Source organism: Azolla caroliniana, unplaced genomic scaffold (assembly GCF_043228905.1).
Source record: "Azolla caroliniana isolate FFs.n. ecotype wild unplaced genomic scaffold, voAzoCaro1.0.p SCAF_7, whole genome shotgun sequence".
Classification (NCBI taxonomy): domain Eukaryota; kingdom Viridiplantae; phylum Streptophyta; class Polypodiopsida; order Salviniales; family Salviniaceae; genus Azolla; species Azolla caroliniana.
Genome location: NW_028230442.1, coordinates 11,562,653 through 11,585,969, shown reverse-complemented (window position 1 = coordinate 11,585,969; position 23,317 = coordinate 11,562,653). Strand labels below are relative to the sequence as shown.

General features: G+C 38.9%; 1 protein-coding gene across 1 annotated transcript; it reads left to right on the top strand.

Annotated features, from left to right (window-relative positions):
• Positions 1-3,389: 3,389 nt before the first annotated feature.
• On the top strand, positions 3,390-14,941 carry LOC147861973 (uncharacterized). Its single transcript, XM_087322229.1, has 7 exons — positions 3,390-3,657; positions 3,950-5,220; positions 5,387-5,488; positions 5,576-5,680; positions 5,860-5,986; positions 12,693-12,746; positions 14,517-14,941. The coding sequence occupies exons 2-7, from the start codon at positions 4,517-4,519 to the stop codon at positions 14,586-14,588; spliced, it is 1,164 nt and encodes a 387-aa protein (XP_087178355.1). The 5' UTR covers positions 3,390-3,657; positions 3,950-4,516; the 3' UTR covers positions 14,589-14,941.
• The last annotated feature ends 8,376 nt before the right edge of the window (positions 14,942-23,317 follow it).

The following is a 23,317-nucleotide window of genomic DNA, read 5'->3' as shown; positions in this document are numbered from 1 at the left end:
TGCAAACTCACATGAAGAACCACCCTCACATTATTTACATTCACATGAAAGTGTGCATACACACTTATGACAACACATTTACAATTTCATAATATTGATTACCACATAGATATATACACATATACGTAGTCTTGCACACACACTTGCACTTAGATGTTCACAACAAACTCAAGTTTATATATACAGTAACACACTCTCATGACATAGAATATAAAGCAAAGGCGTACACGCACATAGAAAAGCGACAAACCAAAGAGAATGGTTCTTAAAGAAGAGCAAAAGGGTTCTAAATCAGCCACTAACCCCCCAAAATATTCATTGACAACATAATCAAACATGTTTTCCTTGGTTCAAGACCCTTGTGGTTCCTCTCTAGATTTGATACACATCTTCACTCTTCCTTCATATAGTTTTCCTAGGCTCTATCCATAGATTGACACATGTGTGATATTCGTGATGTTCTCCATGTGCAATATCTCAATATTCGAGAATACGAAATGGCCCCAAGAATATTAGAAAACCATTCGTTTTGCAAAATAAATATAAATTATTTATTTATTTATTTAAATAAATTTATTGCACCAAAAAAAGAACAATTATTCATTAATAGATTATAGTGTCAAGAGAGTTTATGAAACTTATTTTAATTAATCAATCAATTAATTAATTTTTAAAAAATGATTATTTTTATATTCATTATACAAATATAATTAGTATGAACTTTGAAAAATATGATTAGTTTGAAGTACTATTTTTAATGTCAAAATAAAAATATCCATAAATTTTGAGGGAATAAAAAGAAAGAAATTAATGAGCCTTTATTTTATTTTATTTATTTATTAAAAAAAACGAATTCTTATAACTTATAAGTTATACATTTATTATAAAATTTTAGTAGTGTCAAATCCCCAAGTCCCTCTTTTATTATCCCTATTTATTGTCAAGTTCCTTTTTTTTTATCTTAGGAAATTAAAAAAGACAGAGTTTTTTTTTTTTTTTGAGTTAAATGAATATTTGACCACCCATTCGTATTCGTATTCATTTGCATTCGATTGGGAAACCCGACGAATGTGAATATGTCAATCTATGGATCTATCCTTCTCTTGTGCATTGTTTCTCTATTACCCTCTCTCAATGAACCTTTACTCAGACTTTTCATCACCCATCGCGTATAGCTTGCAACCACAACCACTTGTATGAGCTCAACTCCTATGGTAGATCTTCATCACTTGCATCTCCTCAACCATGAATCACTTTACAATCAAAATAACACATGATCAACCACACTTGCCTTGAATGCCACCCACTAATTTGCTCTATAATGTCTTGCATAATCTCTGGAAAGAATGAACAAAAAGACACCATGAGTCTTGAAACCTTGATTACACAAAGTTCTCAATTTCATAAAGACCTTGATTCTACAAAGGTATTGAATATAAAGGTCTCTATTTCTCCAAAGATTTATTCACACGAATTTCAATTTCCACGAAGACCTATCAACATGAAGATGTATATTTCCATGAAGCTCTTAATTACAACAAGGCCTTGATACCATGCGGCTTTTAACACACAAAGGTATCTTGTTTACACGAGACCTCAATTATGTGAATGCATCTTGTTGTCGGGAGATACCTCAATCCAATTAACAATAATGTGTGTGCATGTGGAAGATGAGAGCATGCTATTAATTCCTATAATTGAATTCAACATTATAAGTCTTTTTCTTTGAACCAATTTTGTCTTTTAATAACTAGTGGTTAGTCAATGTTGAATGCAAGATATGTGCGCATGCATATTGGATGGTCCTAGTAAGGGTTATATTGATTTGAATTTCTTCAAAAAGTGCAATGATCACCATTTTCCACTATGGATTTTGGCACTGATTTTGTAGAGCCATTTTCTTTGTGTGCTTGATCCCAAATAGAGAATTTGAAGAGTTGCACATTTGAATTTATTTGTTAAGGTTGTACTTATTACTAAAGGTTAAAGATATCCTTTTCAACTTTTGGATTGTGGCAAAATCTTGATTATGTTAAGACATTTTGCCACTTTGCATGATCTCAAACTAAAGAATAATTTTGAGTTTCATAATTAATGCAACATCAAGCACATTGCTTAAGGATTAAGTTCGTAATCTACAGTGCGATGCTAGGTATATATATGAAAGACCTAGTATGTTGAATGAAGTATCAAACATATCCACAAGGAAAGTTATATTATTAGTATTGAGAGGCAAAGTCAAAGTACTAGAAGGATAGTGGAATTGTAATTTAGAAACTCTTAAGAACATAAAAGCTCTAAACTTTCATAAATGTCAACCAACTATCAACTTAAATTGTAGGTGCAACATGATCATTTCTCTACCTCAAGTTGTCCTTCGGAAGAGGTATGGACCAATGCTATATGTGTTCCACGTGACTTTTGGATGGATGTGAGATATTAAAATAAATGGTTTGGACGATGTGACAATCTAGCCACGCCATTTGCTCCCATACGGTTAGGATCGTGACCGGCAGCAACCGGTTCCACTTGCGATGTTCAGGTGCAAAGAATCGAGATAGATAGTACACAGATAGAAAAACGAGAAACTCAAAAACGAGATACAAATATTTAACGTGGAAAACCCGAAAGGGAAAAACCACGGGGTCCACAAGAGAAACAAAATCACTATAATGAGAGGAAGTACAATAAGAAACTCTGAGGCAATGACCTCGAGATCTTCTTCGTTTGACAGACAGATGATTACAGAGTTACACACACTAACTCTCTCTCTCTCTCTTTCTTACTCTCACTGTTACAAAGGCAACTACCTTATGTATCACTTATTACAACTATAATAATTCTCACACACATAAAAAGTTTCCCTAGTTATATATTATACTTATACAACTTTATAGCTATTTACAAGTATAGCCCACATGGGGCACCTTTAGACTATTTACAAATATAGTCGCCCGAATTCGGTTTTGGTTTTCGATGTCGGCCTCGGCCGAAATATTCATTGACTCCACTCGATTTGGTTCGTTCTCTTCCCATCTGGAGGGACCTGTTTCCCAACACATACTACAACTTACTTAGTTCACATTCTCTTCGATGCATGCATGTATAGTTTGGCCGTGAACAATCAAAATTCCCGAGTTTGACTATGACATTCGACTATAATCCTTAGAGTTTCAATTGCGTTCGAACTTCTCTTTCTCCTTCTTGATCTATCTATCCCTACACAAAGGGTGTGACCGTGAGGGGGGATGAGAAGCGGGCAATATGAAAGGCATCACAAAATTACGGAAGTTGTCAACAAAAGGACTGCCATGCCATTGCCACACTGCAACTCCTTCTTCTTCTTCTTCTTCTTCTTCTTCTTCTGGGAGGGTCAGGGAACACGTGGAAATGAGACATTTCTTTGCACTCCTCCCACGCAAGATGCATGTTTTTATTTTTTAACCTGCCGTGGCCTTAGGGTTCCTGGTTCTGCTCTGCAACTCCAAAATATCATATCTGTGCGCTTTATCAAACCATTTCTTTCCTTACTATTATTATTATCCTTTTCCTAACCCGATATTTGGAAGCAGTAAGTCTGAGCTTTTTAGGGTTTTAGCAATCATCTTAGATTGCAGTATTGTTTTTTTCCAGCTTGAAAACGAACCTAAATGAGGGGTAAGTCTTCTTATATTTGCGTCTTGATAATGCGAATCTAAAATTTTCTGTCTATTTTTCATTTTCTTATTAAAAATTAACCGAAAATTTGATGCAATATTCATTCTACACAGCTATTCTAGGATGTTTTTGAGTAATTCATGTCCTTAATAATAGTTGTTTTATGGTCTTTTCTTTGCAGGAATTTATAGGGTATGTACCATATTGTCCATAGCTCTCTAGTATGTAGCATAATCATTAGATTCGCACATTAGATACGAGTCCATTTTTCATTTGGCCGTATATTACACAGATGCTGGCATAAGAACCAATTGTTCCCGGTTGCCTTTTTGGATTGCGAATGCAGTGAAACTCTGGGCGACTTGAGAGACAAGATCACATCTTGATTTCATTTTCATGGTGAAAGTAGGGACCAGAAATGAAGATATCTCATAGGACAAAAGTATTACAAGTACATGTGTCACCTCGTTTAATCAAGAACAACAAAAGGATTTTTCATTTATATCAACATCTTCAATAGACCATAATGGCATATAAGACCTAAACAACACGACGTACATCTTAGTCCTTATTCAGTTAGAATTTAGATCAATAGAAGTATGGGGCTTTAGGTATATTAATACCTACAGAATACCATAATGGTATGTAAGGCTAACAAAGGTTACTCAGTACTAATTGCTTATTGATTTTGAGTTGAAAGTGACACAAGAGGGGCGCCTGGGTTTATTAACATTTTAAAAACACCATAATTGCTTATAAGGCCTAACAAATATTACAGACAACTACTAACTGGTACCTGTTAACTTGTCGATTTGTGTAACAAAACAAGGATATTTTTTGATAAAGTATCCCTGTCACAATGAGGGCCATTGGATTTGGATTTGCCTTTGCAGCTGGGGCAGCAATAGGTAATAGCTGTATAGATGGAAGCCGAAAATTCGCATCACAAAGATTTTCAATAACTGAATTGATTGGGATTGTAGGGTTTCTAGATGCAATTTTGCTAGTTATCCTTGTCCTTGTGTTAGGAAAAGGTGGATCTATAAACACAATGTTTGAGGGGTCGGATGTAAAGTTTTTGCGAATTGTTGTTATCAGTGCGGGGCTTAAAGTCATAGCTGGATTTCTATATCAAAAGGCGTTACATTTATCACCGTTATCGGTTACTGTGCCATATCTTGCGTTTACACCAGTTTTACTTGTATTTACAAGTTTCTTTATGATGCACGAGACACCGAGTTATCAAGGTCTTCTTGGAGTTCTGGTGGTGACAATCGGTGGATATTTACTTGCTGTAGAACAGCCAGGGGATCCAGAAATTAAAAAAGAGAGAACTAGGTCAAAATCATTGTATGGTCTTTTGGCCTCCATTATAGGTATACTACCAAAATGGTGTAGTCATCTGCTCCGGGGAAGAGAGAAATCATCCAAATCAATTGATGATATGAAAAAAGCAGAGGAAATGGATGAAGTAAACCAGAAAATTCTGGTTGTTGAGACTGACGAAAAACAGGCATTTCATGGTCTCCTAACAAACAGTTACAACTGTTCAATAATGGATGGGTAAGCACTTATCACCATGATGTTGCTTATTTGGGATAAAAAATGTGAATTAAAGTTTTAATTAATATGGAGCCATTTGGCAGAAAATGCTAAATAGATGGATTTAATTGTTCTTGGAATTCCATAAATGATGTAAATGGTAATTAATATATGGATAGTTCTTCAGGAGTTTGACAACTCATATCTTTGAGCCATTTCTTGCTTTAAAACGAGAGCAAGGAAGTCTTCTAATGCTCGGTGTTGCAGGCCTATTGAGTGTCAGCAACAGGTGTTATTGAATTCCTGCAATCCTTGCTTGATATTTTTTTGCTTTGTTTGATGCTGAACGGGTTCAATTTTTCATGTGTCATTTCAGTCTTGATAAAATGGGAGCACATTTGGCACCTTCACCAATTATATTTGCAGCTCTTCAGAAGGTTATCATGGCTATCCCACTTGTTCTGTTTCTTTCATTCCATAGGTGAGCAGATTGTAATTTGTACGCAACCTATTTCTATCTTAAGTAAAATATATTTTGAGGCCAATAGACTCTTTCTGGTTAGATTTTATGCTTCACTATAAGTGAAAAAGAGGATGTTCAAACATGGAGAATGCAACTGATATTGCGACTTAACTTTTTATTTATTTATTTTTTTGCAGTTTACCATCGTTCAAACATGTATTTAGACAATTCCATGTGCTTCTAATGATCTCAATATTTGAGATTGTGGCTTTCATTTGCTATTTGAAGAGCTTGGAGACGTTGCTGGTTGCATATGCTATTGCAGTGAGTGAGCCTATACCTGATTTGAATTTAATATAATATTCACTTATCGTATTGTAATTAATTTCAGGTCCAATTATTTCAGGAAATACCAAGTAGAGTTAATAAGGTCCTAGGATAATAGTAGAATTTAATATGAATCGTAATATGTAAAGAGACTGTACAAATATCTTAAAAATATGTTCTTTCTTTCTGCATTTTATGTTCCTCATTAAGCTTCAATTTTGGTCTCGTCTTCAAGGGGTGAATCATAGCAGGTTCATCCTCAAATGGCTCCACCATTTTTTTCTTTGCTTGTCTCAAGATAGTCTTACATATATATGTACATTTCATTTATGAAAATCCTTGAAACAAATATTTTTATTAAGGTTATTGAGATGTTTGTGAGACGTGACATCTTTTTAGAAAGGGAGAGAAGAGGGATATTGCGATAGAAACTTGAATACTGTCCCTTATACTCGGAGAATACAATATCTTCAGATATGACCTGAGAAACATTTATATTTGTGACTTAAGGAATTATTCCATTGAGTTCTTGTATATACTTCATTTCTTACCTCTCAAGTATTAGCATATTTTTCAGCTAATTCATTTCCCCCCAAACCATGAACTGAAGTCTTTAGCTATAAGTGTTTCCGGGTCTATTGTTGTTATTATTATCTAAAGAACTTGAAGTGTTTGGTTCTTTGTTTTATGGCAAAAGACCTAGTCCAATAAAAGATTGTCTATTTTATCCTCTTTTGTTCCATTTTATTTCAAAGAGGTATTTTTATGTCTTAGAATTCTGGCGTTGTTTCCCAATGGAAAAGGAAGCACTTTTACTTCCAAGAATCTCTATGCTCTGAAATTGGGGTTTCATTTATTCTCGGTGTGAAAGCTATGCAAACTCAGGTTTCAAGTAGAGTTTTCTGAGGACCCTTTCTAGGTTTGAGAAAAGTCTGAAGAATTTATAGAGCAAGTTATAGACAAACTGATGGTTGAGGTTCTGGTCGATGGGGATGTAGGATTGTAGTAACTGATGAACCGGATCAGTCATGGCAGATACTTTGGCTTCTCAAAGATCATGAAAAGGATTCATTTCCACAATGGTGTTGCCTAACGGTAGATCCTGGTTCATAAATACAAAAGCCGAAGCCAGTTGCATCATTTTGGAACAAGTTGATTGAGATCACGCTCTTAATATGGAAGATGAACGCATTTGAAAAGTTGGTGATGGAATTACAGCACAGTTAATTGAGAATAAGAGGATATCCTGATCCTGGGAATGTCCCTATGGTCTGGACGTTACCATTCTATATTACTATAAACCACAGAAAGTGAACTTTGTTCGCTCTTGGTTGGAAACAGAATTTGAGGTTCTGTTATACACGTTCTTTCTCTAGAGTAGAAAAGACAAGGTTGTCTGAGTGAGTCTCATTTATTTCAAGCAAACGGTGCTATTTGTGACTTCTTGCATGGAAATATGCTGGTGACCTATACCTTACCAGATTTGAGAGCCTCAAAAAATTTGTGGAACTACTCTTAATCCCTCAGAACTTTGATGCATCCTGGACCTAACAGAGGGCGTAGAAGGTGCGAAACTTCAGTATGTTTTCTTGATCAATATATGAGTTTGCCAACCTACGTTATGGGTTTCATATGTGTTTTTCTTTTGTCTCCTAACTTGTGGTCTTCTCATTAGTGCTTTTTTTTCCTTTTCTTATTAGCCTGCCCTATCCTGTTCTATCCTATGCGCTGTGTAGTGTGATAGGGCAGATAAGAACTTCATCACATCAGCTACAGATTGAGGTAGGCAGATATACACGACTACCTCTAGAAGAGAGAATTTGCCAATTGTGTCATCAAGGAGTGGAATTTGAGGAACACTATGTTTGTCATTGTAGTGTCTTTTATGAAATCAGAGGGAGATACCATTGCCTCTTTAAGCAAGGCTTTGGCCCACTATGCAAGGTAATGGAATATGAGGACCAACGATGCCTAGGACTTTTTTTGCTAGAGCTCAAGAGACATCGGGAAAAGTTGTTCAAGAATACAGCCACACAAGCTTATTCACAAAGAACAATCACAACTTTCTTTAGCCCCATCACTCCTACTAATCCTACAAGTCCATCACGGGATACACAAATGGGCTCCAGACCATGACATAACAAAGGGGTTACAATTGATTGGGCAATAGCAATTTGCCGTGCACGTAGGCCCTGCCCCCATGGACCACGACCTCGACACCCTTGTCATCGACAGATAAAAGCCATTATCTCTTGCCATCGTAGGTGCATCCCTCGCTTCGGAGACATTTCCATTCTGGATCGACCTATGCTAGAGATCTTTCGAAGACAAAAGCTACAATATACCTAACTTGAGAATCTCACATGTGCCAAAAACCAGATTCCCTCGTTTCTTCTCTTTTCATCTTACTTACTTTTATATTTACTGTGTAGTATTTATTTTATTTTGATTTGTTCTCAAAGATGAGATAACCCTCAAGATGTAATCTCTTATTTGGTCTTATAGGCCATTTTGGCCTCTTAAAAGACGTTAATATATCTTTCTCTCTACCTCTCTACCTCTCTACCTCTCTATTCTCTATCTTTTCTTTTTCTACAATAACTGATCCTTTGTGTTGAACAATGGTCATGTTTCTCTTTAAACAAGGCTTTGGCTCGCTACGCAAGGCAATGGAATATGAGGACCAACGATGCCTAGGACTTTTCTTGCTAGAGCTCAAGAGACATTGGGAAAAGTTGTTGAAGAATATACCATACAAGCTCATCCACAAAGAACCAATCACAACTTCCTTTAGCCCCATCGCTCCTACTAATGCTACAAGTCAATCACGGGATACACAAATGGGCTCCAGACCAGGACATAACAAAGGGGTTACAATTGATCGGGCAATAGCAATTTGCTATGCATGTAGGCCCCGGCCCATGGACCACGACCTCGACACCCTTGTCATCGACAGATAAAAGCCATTATCTCCCGCCATCATAGGTGCTTCCCTCGCTTCGGAGACATTTCCATTCTGGATCGACCTATGCTAGAGATCTTTCAAAGACAAAAGCTACAATATATGTAAGTTGAGAATCTCACATGTGCCAAAAACCAGATTCCCTCATTTCTTCTCATCTTATTTACTTTTATATTTACTGTGTAATATTTATTTTATTTTGATTTGTTCTCAAAGACGAGACAAGACTTAAGATGTAATCTCTTGTTTGGTCTTATAGGCCATTTTGGCCTCTTAAAAGACGTTAAGTTTTCTTTCTTTCTTTCTTCTTTTTGCGTTCCTGCAATGTCTTATCCTCTGCGTTTTCTGCCAAGTAGGAATTCCTGGTTTCTATATTGTTCCCTCTGTCCTCTGCATTTCTCCGATCAAACTAAGTGGGAGCTTGCTATGCAAGTAGAGATTAAGGCTTTGCATTCAAATAATACATGGGACTTGGTTGAACTGCCCAAAGAAAGGAAAGCTATTCCTAACAAATGAGCATATAAAATCAAGATTGTTGATGACAAACCGAAGTATAAAGCAAGGCTGGTTGCAAAAGGATATGCTCAAACTAAGGGCATCGATTTCCAAAAGTGTTTTCTCCTGTGTTAAAAATGACCACTTTGCGATTGCTTTTTGCTATAATGGCTGCACTTGATTTGGAAATAGATCAAATGGATGTACATACAGCTTTTTTGCATAGTGACATTGATGAAGAGCTTTACTTGAAACAGCCTGAGGGCTTTGTTATTTCTGGAAAGGAACATTTGGTATGTAAGCTCAATAGGAGCTTGTCTGGGCTGAAACAAGCTTCTAAACAATGGTACAAAAAGTTTGATGCTTTTATGCTCAAGCATGAGTACAAAAGAAGCCATGATGATCACTGATTGTACACTAAACGAGATGAAAATGACAGCCCCATCATTCTTGTACCATATGTAGATGATTTGCTCATTGCTGGCAAGAAAAGGAACAATGTTGATGTCCTTAAAAAGCAGCTGAAATCTGCATTCTCAATGAAAGACCTTGGGGGAGCTGAACATGTACTTGGAGTAAGAATTAGGAGACAAAGGGAACAATACACATTGTATTTATCTCAAGAAAAATACATTGAAAAGATGCTGGACAGATTTTGTATGGCTGATGCAAAGCCTCTTGGAGTGCCATTACAGCCCTATGCTAAAATCTCTAAGGAAGATTGTCCTAAGACACAAGAAGCAATCAATGACATGCAAGGTGTACCTTATGCTTCAGATTGTGGTTCACTTATGTATGCTATGGTTGCTACTAGACCTAATATTGCCTATGCAGTGGAATTTGTAAGCCGATTCATGCTAATTCGGGCAAGTCCATTATGAGAGGTACTTAAAAGGGACTAAAAATAAATGTCTCTCTTATAGAAAAGACCTAGTAGAGTTGAAGGGTTTCTATGACTCTAACATGGCAAATGATGTGGATACACAGAAATCCACAAGTGGCTATGTATTCACACTTGTAGGTGGTGCTGTATCATGGTGCACTAGGCTGCAAAAGCTTGTTGCTTTGTCCACTACCGAAGCTGAATATATCTCAGCCACTGAGGCTTCCAAGGAAGCGATATGGTTAGCATGTCTTTGCAGTTAGTTTGGTTTGCCTGAAAAGACACCTCTGCTTGGTTGTGATAACCCGAGTGCCATCTGTTTGGCAAAGAATGCTATGTTTCATGCATGCGCCAAACATATTGATGTGCGAAATCACTTCATTCGAGAAGTGCTTGAGGATGGCCTTATCACATTGATAAAGGTCCACACATCACAAAACCCTGCAAATGTACTCACTAAGTGCTTATCCAAAGCACAACATCAAATATGTATACAAATGGTGGGAGTTACGTAGCTTAAAGGTGTCATTTATGCCTTTAAGTGGGAGGTTGTTGGGGTAAAGGCCCTAAATGATCCCTTATAGTGTGTACATGTGTATAGGCCTAATTACAAAGGCCAAAAGTCACTTATGACTTATTCTTTTATTTTTGGGCCAAGTTCAGTGTGAACGTGGCCAACCCTAAATGGGTTATATAAAACATAACTTTAGAACTTTTGGATATCACTTCAAAAGATGAGCTCCTCCAATTGTCTCTCTCTCTATCTTTTCAGCCATCGCTCTACGTGGGTGATGTCTGAGTGTTTCCTTAGTCCAATTGACATCATTCCTAACCCTTTCAAGTGGGAGCTTGCTATGCAAGAGGAGATCAAAGCACTCCATGAGAATAACACGTGGGCGCTTGTAAATCTCTACCCAAAGGTAAAAAGGCTATACCAAACAAGTGGGTCTACAAGATAAAGAATCTAGAAGGTAAACCCAAGTATAAGGCTCGTTTGGTAGCCAAAGGGTACAAACAAATACAAGGAATTGATTTTCAGGAGGTTTTTGATCCAGTAGTCAAAATGACTACACTCGGGACACTTTTCGCTATTTCAGTCTTTTTGGATTTGGAGTTATATCAAATGGGTGTAAGACAACTTTCCTTCATGGTAGCCTAGATGAGGAACTTTATATGTTGCAACTTGAAGGGTTCCCGATTCCAGAAAAAGAGCATTTAGTTTGTAAACTTCAACACAGCTTCTATGGTCTTTGGTATATGAAATTTGATTATTTCATGCTCTCAAATAAATGTCTTTAATCGAAGTGCGACAGATCCTTGTCTTTATATGAAAAAGGTAACTAATGGCACGTCTATTATTTTGGTTTTGTATGTTGATGACATGCTCATAGCAGGAAAGCATGACACAAGTTTGCAGGAATTAAAATGTAAACTCAAATCTGCATTTTCTATGAAAGATCTCGGAAATGCTGAGTGCATACTTGGGATAAGAATCAGACGGGATAGGAAAAAAAAGGTACTGTTTGTGTATCAAGATAAGTACATTGAGAAGGTATAGGAAAGATTTCAAATGACTTATGCAAAGCTATCTTCAGTGCCTCTTCAATCACAAGAAAAGCTTTCAAAAACACATTATCCCAAAGACAAAGAGGAAACAGAAAAAATGCAGGCAATCCCATATGCTTCAGCTTGTGGGTCATTGATGTATGCAATGGTATCAACATGACGTGTATTAGGAGCAAAAAGTATATTGTTTTATTAGAATGTATTTTTAGGGCACCTGAGCCAGTTGACATTAGCCAAGTGACCCAAATATGTCCGAGAAGCTCTTAAGAGAGTTACAGAGTGAAAAATCATTTTGTAAATTTACAAATGGAGAGTTCTAGTAAAAGTACAGTAAACTCAAGCAAATAGTGTGCACTTCAGACCGACAACCTTGTAGAAGTTTATTGAACTGCAGTTTATTAGGTTAGATCTTCGATTTGCATCAATGGTTTCTTCTTTCTAGGTCATGTCATTTTTCTTTTACATTCATGCCAACTGTACATCCTACATGCATATCTTTTGTATAGCTGATTTATTGGGCAGGTCATTTTTTTCATCTTGTTGACATCAACATGACTTACTTTCAAAATTTTCTAGTGCAAATAGCATTGATAGAGTTGGGATATTATCTTTATTCATATGGAAAATTTCATTCTTCATTATTCATTGTTGCATAATTGCATCAACAAAATGTATTGGTTTATTTGTTTGTTTTAAACGATTTGTGGTCATGAGTTAAGGTGTCTATGATTATTGGTGCTCCTATAAAAACTTAAAATTCATTTTTGTTTCAAGCGTTTACCAACATTCTCTTGTAGGCGAAAAGGAGCAACGTACTTATAACAGTATTTATTGGAAAGCTGGTTTTCAAGGTATGATTCTCATTGGTTGTGATTTATTGTATGTTATAGAGGTTTTGCAGAGTATCAGATGATTTGTTCACTATAATAATGCAATCAAGTTAAATGAATTAAGAATCACACTAATGTTATATAATCACAATTCTGGAATGCAACCATAGTACTAATATCTATCTCTGCACTTTGCCTTGTCCTTGAAAGGAGGAGGCCAAAAGGTTTGTTTTGGTACCACCTGTGTGTAAGATGTACTAGGAGTAGGAGTAGGAGTGACAGGAATAAAATGGCTGAGATGCAAAGAAAATAGAGAGGGAGGAGATAACACACGTTTTTGGAGCCCCCAAAATAATTGTGTATTAGGGGCAAAAAGTATATTGTTTTATTAGAATGTATTTTTAGGGCATCTGAGCCAGTTGACGTTGGCCAAGTGACCCAAATATGTCCTAGAAGCTCTTACGAGAGTTACAGAGTGGAAAGGCGTTTTGTAAATTTGCAAATGGAGAGTTCTTGGACCTTTATGCCTATCAACCTCCTCGTTTAAGTGCCAAAGAGGCTCCTTTAACTTATTTTGCTCCTTTAACAAGTTGAAAGTGTTGATGTTGTGCCTTTGAGAGGCAGTCAGTGAGAGCGTCTGTAGGATTCTGTGAAGTGCTGATTTTATGCAATGAGATTGAGTTCAGTCTATCACCTCCCTGATGAAATGATACCACACATTAATGCAGTCAGTATATATGAAACATGGGTTTTGTGGCCAAGCATATGGCGTTTCAGTTACTATAATGTAACACTGCTGTCCTCTTAGGTAGACCAAGCACCATTATGGTAAACCCTAAACCATGCTCGAAAGCATTCTTTCTATCCATGTGCTAAAGCGCCATGTCAAGAGCTGGAGAGAGGCTAGCTGGTCATTTTTACTACAGGGAGGAATTGGGCAACATCCCCTCACTCATACATGAAAGGCTTTATTTCTGAATGTGTGTGTCTCTCTCATCTTGGAAGCTTTGGAAGTTTCATAGAATTCGGAAATTGCAAATACATTTGGCTGTTTCATACATAGCTCTCCTTCAGTGTCACTATGCTCGAAAGCATTCTTTCTATCCATTTACCAAAGCTCCATGTCAAGAGCTGGAGTGAGGCAAGGTGGTCATTTTTACTACTTACTACAGGGAGGAATACTTTTGCATACCCTTTTGCAACCAGTCTTGCATTGTACTTGGATTTTTCATCCATTTCTACTGTTGGGCAATTCAATGGGTTGAACAAAGGTGTTTACAGAGATAATGGAAAGTGAAAGGGCATTCGTGGAAATAAAGAAAAATCTTGGGGAATTTGAGTGTCCAAATAAAGATGTGGTATAGTATTCTGATGAATATTCAGTTGTAACTATTAGTCAAAAGCTCAAACTACAGTTAGCACCATATTTGTTGGTAGGCAATATGTGTGAAATATTCTTAGATTTGCATGGCCTTGTTTTTCTGTTTTGTGAAAAGGTAATTCATCTCACACTCCATGCCTCTAAGAAATGCAAGACGTTTTATTTATTTCCAATTCTAAACCTATTTAGTGGCATATGGTAATTTGTAGTGAAAATTGTGCAACGATAACGTGAAATATTATGATTACATTTGTTCATGAAATTCTCTTGAAACAAATAGTTTATAAGTCTTTCAACATACACACCTTCATGTTATATGTGAAGGAAATGTCTCCATTTAGGCTTTACAAGTGCAAAGCTCTTAGACAATTTGTTTACGACAATGTTGTTGGTGCTATGTTTGATGCCAGGAGAAGATCTTAAAGCGATTGCCTTTCATCTTGCTGATGGTGGGGGGCATGACATTGATCATACTAGCATAAATTAAAACACCTCATTCTATGACTTCCATAGAGTTGTTTGTAAACTAAAGTTCGGAGTGTTTGTCACAATGGTAATCAAGCCTATACAGGAGAACATACCACAAAAGTTATAAATGTAGGCACTATATCAATCTCATACGAAATGTAAACATTGTCTAGTAATTTGCAAATAATGACTCATCGAATTCAATGATAGAAAAGCTTGCAAAGTTTTATTATGGTTATGAGTTATCAATCATTTAATGCAATGTCTAGAAAGTCTTGATTTGATGCTCTTTATTACATTATTAATATTCATTAATATTTTTGTACAAAATCGTATATAAATATAAGAGGCAATGTAAAGTTTGTTTTGATTTCTTGATGTTTGAACACATGATATTGAATCAATATTAAGGGAGAATCCTAATGTAACATGCTGAAATAATGTGTAATTTGGTTCAACTTGTTTGGGCTACTTACTACAACTTTTAATAGATCCTTATTGCTTGATGTTTCTTTCTAGCGGAAATCTCATATTGAGCAACTAACGTAGGGTAATCTTGCTTGCAAAATGATCCCCATTCATTTATTATTGTATAGTATCTTGAATTGATCCATAAAAAAGAGGGGATTATGGACTCTTTAGTCAATCCATTAATTTTTTGACAATTGCTATTTGTTCATTGCGTGCATTCTATTGTCTCTTCACCTCTCTTTCTTGACCCCAATTCATCTCAATCTATCTATTTCGTTTTCTTCATTACTCTCCATGTCTTTACTAAATTATAACCTTAATAGTACTTGATCCTAATGATAGAGTCGTAACAAATGGGGTGAATGCATCGACAAGGAGAGGTTTAGTATCTTTAGCAAGCTAGAGGCATTTCACCAAAAAAATGGTGGAAGGATCATTCAATGCTTACATGGTTAACTTCATGATGACCATAATAATGTGAATGTAGGAATGACGTGTAGAGAACCAATTGGAAACAAATTAACTCTTGTTGTCCAAGCAATACTCTACAAATTTGAACATTTCAATAGTAACAATATCACCAATTTTTTTAAAACAACTAATATGTCATAGTGAGCAAGGGGGTTGCAAATGGTAACCTAGTCCAATGGAGTGACTACACTACTAGTGAGGGCTAAGGTAGTAGAGTTGCAAAATGGTGGAGTTCTTCGTCCACAGAGAAACTCATGAATGATTTGGGGTAATGTCGAGTTTTTTATGGTTTGCGCACTCGGGCAATCTATCTAGTAGCCTCCCCTCAATATTCAAGGCCCCATTCTACACCATTGTCTGTACGCATGTCCAACCTGTTCCCACTTGAACAATCTATCTTGTCATTCCCTTTTCTCCCTTCTCCCTTCACACAATACTCAATCTTCCACTCCCACCAACATTGCTTCAATATCTTCTACCACATTCCCACCTTGATGACATCGACCACTCACCTAATCCTCACCCTTTCTATTATCCTACCTTGACATAGGGGTGTCATGACATATTTACTTCATGAATAGAAATTCTAATTCAAAGAACAAATGTACGACCTGAACATGATTTCGGTTTACAAGGGCAAGTATTTCAATCTTCAATGTGTGGCACAAGAATTGAATACTGAATGTATCAGAAATGTCCACAATGAATTCTTGTAGCTATTGAAATATCAATAAACACAAAATTGAATGGTTTAACATTGGTATTGAACATGCATGCCATGTGGTAGTATATTTGGTAACGTGTGAATTACATTCAAAGAGTCTTTTGATATTGTTGAGATATCAAGCTCAACTAGGTTTAGTTATTTAGTCAACCATGTAACTTAGAAGATACATAATTAGAATCTAGTTAGAAGTGTTGACCTAAAAGCCTTAAATAGGATTTTTTACTTAGTGGGGATGCATTATAGATCTTCCACTACCAAGTTCATTAAATATAGGCCTTACATCCTTGTACCTATATTCTACTCACATATGTGCACCCTTGCACATGAGATGTAATCATGTATATATACCTCATTGATGCTTATTAATATAGAGAAAGGTCTTTACCTACACTCTTGTTAATCACCCCCCATTTATCTCATTGTTCATAAGTGTAACTTCCTCTATCTCTTTCTCTCACACACATATACACACATATCACATAATCTTCCATGGCTTAATCACATACATGATTAACTTCTCACATAATTAGATATGAATTAACCCTTAGTTAATTACCTAATATTAACATGGTATCAGAGCGTGTGGTTTAGCATATCCACTAAGCCCAACCAATGCATAGTGAGTGTGTGTCAGATACGCCCACGATCATATGGTTAGCCACATTTGAGATGCCAAGACGCCTAAAGAAGCGTGGGAGAACTTGAAGAAAATCTTCTCCGCCAACACGGCCACCCGCAAGTGTCAATTTCGGCAAGAGTTGAACAACATTCAACAAAAAGATATGTCTGTGTTGAACTACACCGCCAAGATCAAGAGCATCTGTGACTCACTTAGCTCCATCAACATAAACATTGAAGAGGACGAAATGGTGCAAGTGTGTGTGGGTGGCCTCGCACAACGGTTCGACCCAATAAGGACGACTATCTTAGCGAGAGAAAACCCTCCTTCGTTCTTCGATCTTCAATCAATGCTATTGGTTGAAGAGAACCACGTTCCAACCAAGACCAAGATGTCGGAAGGACAAATGTTCTTCTCGAATTCGGATGGTAGCCGAGGACGAGGTCAAGGCGGTAGAAGAGGTCGATTCGGCCCATCTCACGAAGGGAACTCAAACCGTCGACAAGAAGACAGAAGCCATCGAGGAACCTTCGGAAGAAGGGGGAGGTTCCATACCGAACAAGGTTAGAAAACATGGCCCATTACTTGCAACTTTTGTGGGAAGGTCGGCCACCGTGAAGAGGAATGCCGAAAGAGAAGAAGGGAGTCTGCTTCCACAAGTCAACAACTCACAAACTACGCCACCAATTGCGAATACGATGACTACGGTGTACTATTCGCAATGAGACATAGACCGAACTCTATGTCAGCCTTCGACTCCACAAACATCTTCAACTTGGAAGACGTGTGCTTCGTTGACTCCGATGCCTCACATCATATGATGTCACACCAAGAGTGGTTTCGTGACTTAAGAATGCTGGATCGACCCGACTACATAGAGATGGGAGACGACACCAGACATCCCATTTGGCACATCGGCAACGTTCCATTTGGCAAAGACGGCAAAAAAAATTGCATTAAGAATGTCTTGCACATGCCTACAATAACAAAGAATTTGGTCTCGGTAGGCCAAATCGTGGAGCAAGGAATGCAAGTTTGTTTCAACAACGAAGGATACTTTATAGAAAAAGATGGCCAACTCATAGCTAGGGGACGGAGAGATGTCCAAATGTTCATTCTCGATTCGAACAAGGTAAAATCGGCCATGTTTGCCAAAGGTCTCAAAACCGAGACAAACATTGAGTTGTCGCAAAAGAGAATCGGCCATATCAACCTGCAGTGGCTCCGAACTATGTAATCAAAGGGAGTCGTCATCGAACTTCTGGCCTTTGAGTCGAAACGAGTCGATCGAGTGTGTGAAGCATGTCAACTCAGGAAACAACATCGACTCCCATTTCCAAAGGAGAGCTACGTAAGAAAAGGCCTCCTTGAAATCATCCACTCAGATGTATGGGGGCCAACCCAAAAACTGACAATCGGAAGATGCGGTACTATGTCACCTTTATCGACGACCACGCCCACTACACGTGGATCTTCCCAATGAAGAAGAAGAGTGAAGTGCTCCCCCACTTTCAAAAGCTCAATAGCCAAGTCGAAAAAGAATCCGATTAGCATAATCGATGTGTACGATTGGATGGAGGCAAGGAGTACTTCTCCGATGAATTCATCTCTGTAAAGAATCGGGTATGATTCTATGCAGCGGAAGAGATGTGTGTTATGTGCATGTGTAAGAGGAAAGATAGGAGAGAAGAGAAAACACAAGATTGATAAAAGAGAAATATAAAATACTCGAGAAGAAGAATGTATATTAACAAGGAGAATATCAATTACAAAATGTAGCATTACAAGGGAGGACAACCGACACCTTATGAAGTAGGAGGAGGGTGTTTTATATAAGGTTACCTTCTCTCTTCATTAACTCCACTACAACAACCACTCTCTCTTGGGGAATGTGAAGACTCATTGGTCATGGGGAATATGAAACTCATTAGTTATGTGTCATAGAATATGATTCTATGACACATTTAATGTGTAGAGAGTAGTGGTGTGACTTTTGACCTTTCTATTGGCATAAAAGGATGACTCCTTCCAATTTTTATCCTAGTGTGAACTCGTCCAAACAGTTAGGGCTCAGTATATAAGCAATAAGCTAACGTTGTAAAGACAATCTCTTGATCATTCTTGTATAGCGCGTCTTAGAGAGAGAGAGAACAGAATAATAGAGCTTCCATTAAAGCTTAGAACGTGTACATTTTCTGTTTATCTTCTTGCCTCCCTTTTGTGTTGTTTGCTGAGCACATACAATAGGTCCTCACACGTACATTTCCGCACATATTTGCCCTTCAACTAGTATCAGAGTGACTTGCGGTTCAACGGCAACGAACAGTAGAAAAAGCTGAAAGGAAAAAGACCAGGTTAGTAAAATCTCACTTTTGAAGAAGAATATGGCTTCAACATCCGGAACAGGAGTTGAAATCAGAAAATTCGACGACAAAAACTTTGCCCTATGGAAGGAGATGATGCAGGATGTGCTGATCATCAGAAGACAAGTTGAAGCCATTCGACACAGTGAAAAACTTGCCTCGATGACAGTTGAAGAGTGGAGATCCATAGACAAAATTGCATGCTCCACCATCCGAATGTATGTGGCTGAAAACGTTTACTTCAGCATGGCAAAGAGATGACAACGTTTTCATTGTGGGAGAAGCTACAAGCCTTGTACGAGAAAAAGTCCTCATCTTCAAAACTGATTTTGATCAAACAATTGTTCAACATGAAGATGAGAGAGACCGATCTGGCTACCTCCCACATCAACACCTTCAATCGGGTGTTATTAGAACTCTCCTCACAAGGGATCAACTTCGAAGAAGAAGTGAAAGCCCTTGGCCTCCTATTGAGCTTGCCAGCGAGTTGGGAGGTATTCTGCATGACGTATGCCAATAGCCGACCAATCCTAAACTTGGATGAGACGATTGGCCAAGTCCTCACCGAGGACATTCGGCGAAAATCGATGGGACTCACCATCGACGAATCGACAGAATCCCACCACTCGACCGAGTCGGTCGACCGATTGAGTCGATCAAGAGAACAAGACAATGGAGTCGGTCGACACCATAGTTGATCGAAAATGTGGGGAGACCGATAATGGTCAAAGTCGAGAATAGGGCTGATTAGGCGAATTCTGTACACATTGTAGAAATGCTGGCCACAATGTTTTTGACTGCTGGTCAATCAAGAGGAAAGAGAGTGGTTGGCGATTCGAGTGGAATCGAGGATGACCCAAGTCGGCAACCAAATCAACGTTGCCAACACTCGACCAGGAGAAATTTTCTCCTTAGAGGATTCAATGATAGGAGAAGTCCTATACAGTGCACATGATGCACATACATGGTTACTGGATTCCAGTGCCACATTCCACGTGACCCCTAATATTGAATGGTTTTTGAACTATTTAGCCGACGCCAACGATCGAATCCGACCAGACAACGGGCAGGAGTCTAGAATCACAGGGACTGGAGAGGCTCCCATCCGATTGGCTAATGGCAACATGATCACCCTGCACCAAGTCCGACACCTACTTGATTTGAAAAGGAGTCTGGTCTCCATTGGCATATTAGCCGAAGACAAATACCGAACGACTCTCAGTGAGTCAACATGGATGATCAGCCGAGGAAATCTCAAAATCGGGAGCGGGCACAAGTACAATAACTTGTACCCATTAATGGCGATCAATCCAGAAGGGGCCGTGAACATAGCCGAAAAGACCGACCCAAATTTATGGCATGGCCGACTCGGCCATATGTCTCAAGCAGGATTGGATTGGTTGATGGCGGTAGGCTACATCCCGAAACATCAAGCAAAGACAGACTTCTACGAGCATTGTCAACACGGGAAACAGACCTGAAGTCCGCACTCTCTCCACTACGAGACAATACGACAACCCCTACAGCTCGTGCACATAGATATATGTGGGCCCATGACGGAGCGATCAATAGGAGGCTCCTAGTACTTCATCACATTTGTAGACTGTACACGGAAGGTTTGGGCCTACTCCATCAGGTCCAAAGACGAAGCGCTTGAGGTCTTCACTTGATGGATATCTAAAGTGGAGAACCGGTCGGGATATAGAGTGACGACACTACGATCCGACAATGGAGGCGAATACACCTCCAGAGCCTTCAAGCAGTACCTGTCCGACAAAGGGATCCGTCATCAAAAGATCATTCCTTACACACCCATGCAGAATGGAGTGGCTGAACGGATCAATCGAATGATCCAGGAGAGGGTGATGGCAATGCTCCAGCAAGCCGGACTCAAGTTGGAGTTTTGGGCTGAGGCATTGCAGATGGCAATATACCTAGTAAATCTTTCTCCGTTGAAAGCAATTAGGCTCGAAGTACCACATGCACTATGGTCAGGCAAATAGCCGACCTACGATAGGCTCCGTATATTCGGATGCGAAGCCTACGCGTTCATCCCCAGGGAGAAAAAGACCAAGTTGGCACCCCATGCAATGAAGTGCACATTTCTCGGTTATGGAACCAATGGGGACTTCGACTACAAGCTATGGGACCCGGAGAACCGGAAACTGATCCGGACCAGCAATGTAGTCTTCAATGAAGACTCTATCTTCTCCCAATGGAACTAGTAGAAAATAGTTGGTAAAAAGGTATCCTTCAAAGCCAACAAAGATGTTGTAGAAGGACCATCCCACCAAGCCGAATCAAAGATTCGACAAACAGTCAAACTTGACCAAGCCGACAACATACCTACCGACACCGAATCGATAGGAGGTCCACTAGTTGAACTCAAAGACAAAGCCATCAAAGACAAAGTTGATTCGACAAGAGTCGAACAAGGCAAAGTCAACAAGATGCGATTTGAAAACAAACCCGAGTCGACAAAATCCATAGGAGAGGACACCATGACACCACCGAAATCCCAAGACGGGGGAGAGTCACCTAATAGGACTCTTGAAGATGGTTCAAGTAATATTGATTGGCCGGTCGAGTCGACGGAAGAGTTTGAACCAACAAAATCGGCAGTCAGGAGATCCGGATGAGTTAGAAGGCCTACAAAATTTTATCAATCGGGCCTCGACTATGTGAACTACACGGATGCAGGCGAACCAAGTTCTTATGAAGAAGCTATAGCCGCACCGGACGCCGACACATGGCTACAAGCCATGAAATCCGAAATGGACTCAATTCACTAGAATTAGACATGGGAGGTGGTCGAAGTACCAGTTGGGAGAAAGCCGCTACCTTGCAAATGGGTATTCTAATACAAATATGTATCTGATTCTGAGAAACCCAAGTACAAAGCTGAACTTGTCGCAAAAGGATTCAAACAAGAACATGGGGTCAACTACGACGAGATATTCTCACTAGTAGTCAAGATGACCACCCTCAAACTTCTACTAGTGAGTTGCGGTGACAGAAGACCTAGACCTAGAGCAGTTAGATGTAAAGACGACATTCCTACACGGAGATCTAGAAGAAGACATTTATATGTGTCAACCGGAAGGCTTCACGACGATCGGGGAGGAAAGTCACCTCATATGCCGCTTGAAGAAAAGTCTCTATGGCTTGAAACAAGCAACGAGGATGTGGTACAAGAAGTTCGACTCCTACATCAAGTAGCTTGGATATTGGCGATCAGACTCTGACCCATGTATGTACATTCGGCAACTGGCTGACGAGTCTAGGATTTATCTGATCCTATATGTCGTTGACATCCTGATTGTAGGTAGCAATCAAACAAAGATCGGAAAGCTAAAGTAGAGCCTTCATGACAAGTTTGCGATGAAGGAACTCGGACAAGACCGTCACATACTGGGCATGAGGATCGAGCGGAATCGGACGACCAAGACTCTTCGACTCTCCCAGTCCATCTACATTCGAAAGGTGTTGAAGCGCTTCAACATGAAGAATGTAAAGCGAACACCAACACCACTTCCGACGTCGATCCAACTATCGGACAAAGACTCTCCTTCAACAGACAAGGAGAGAGAGCTTAATGGAAAAATGCCCTACGCATTGGCCGTAGGAAGTATCATGTACGCAATTGTGGCGACCCGACCTGACCTAGCCTATACCGTAGGGGTGGTCAGCCGGTACATGTCAAATCCAAGATGGAAGCATTGGGAGGCCGTTAAGCATATCCGTAGATAGCTAAGAGGAACCATGGATGCACAACTGACTTTCGGTTTGACAACGTCAACCGAAGTCAAAGGCTACACTAACTCCGATTATGCCGGTAATACGGACAATTGGAAGTCAACATCTGGCTATATCTTCACCTATGGTGGTGGTGTTATATCATGGAGGTCAAAGCTTCAAGAGTGCATGGCCCTATCGACCATAGAGGCCGAGTACATAGCAGCATCAAAGGCAGCGAAGGAAGCGATATGGCTGCACCGACTGTCTACCAACTTCTCATCTACAAGCCGAATCGACTGACCAACACCAAACATCTATTGCGACTCATAGAGCGCTATACACCTCATAAACAAT

What these genes read in the sequence shown, in the direction of transcription:
- LOC147861973 (XM_087322229.1), top strand. Translation starts at nt 4,517, where the DNA reads ATGAGGGCCATTGGATTTGGATTTGCCTTTGCAGCTGGGGCAGCAATA. An exon ending in CTGTTTCTTTCATTCCATAG is followed by an intron (nt 5,681 to 5,859) that starts GTGAGCAGATTG and finishes ATTTTTTTGCAG; the next exon opens with TTTACCATCGTTCAAACATG. An exon ending in TTGGAAAGCTGGTTTTCAAG is followed by an intron (nt 12,747 to 14,516) that starts GTATGATTCTCA and finishes GTTTGATGCCAG; the next exon opens with GAGAAGATCTTAAAGCGATT.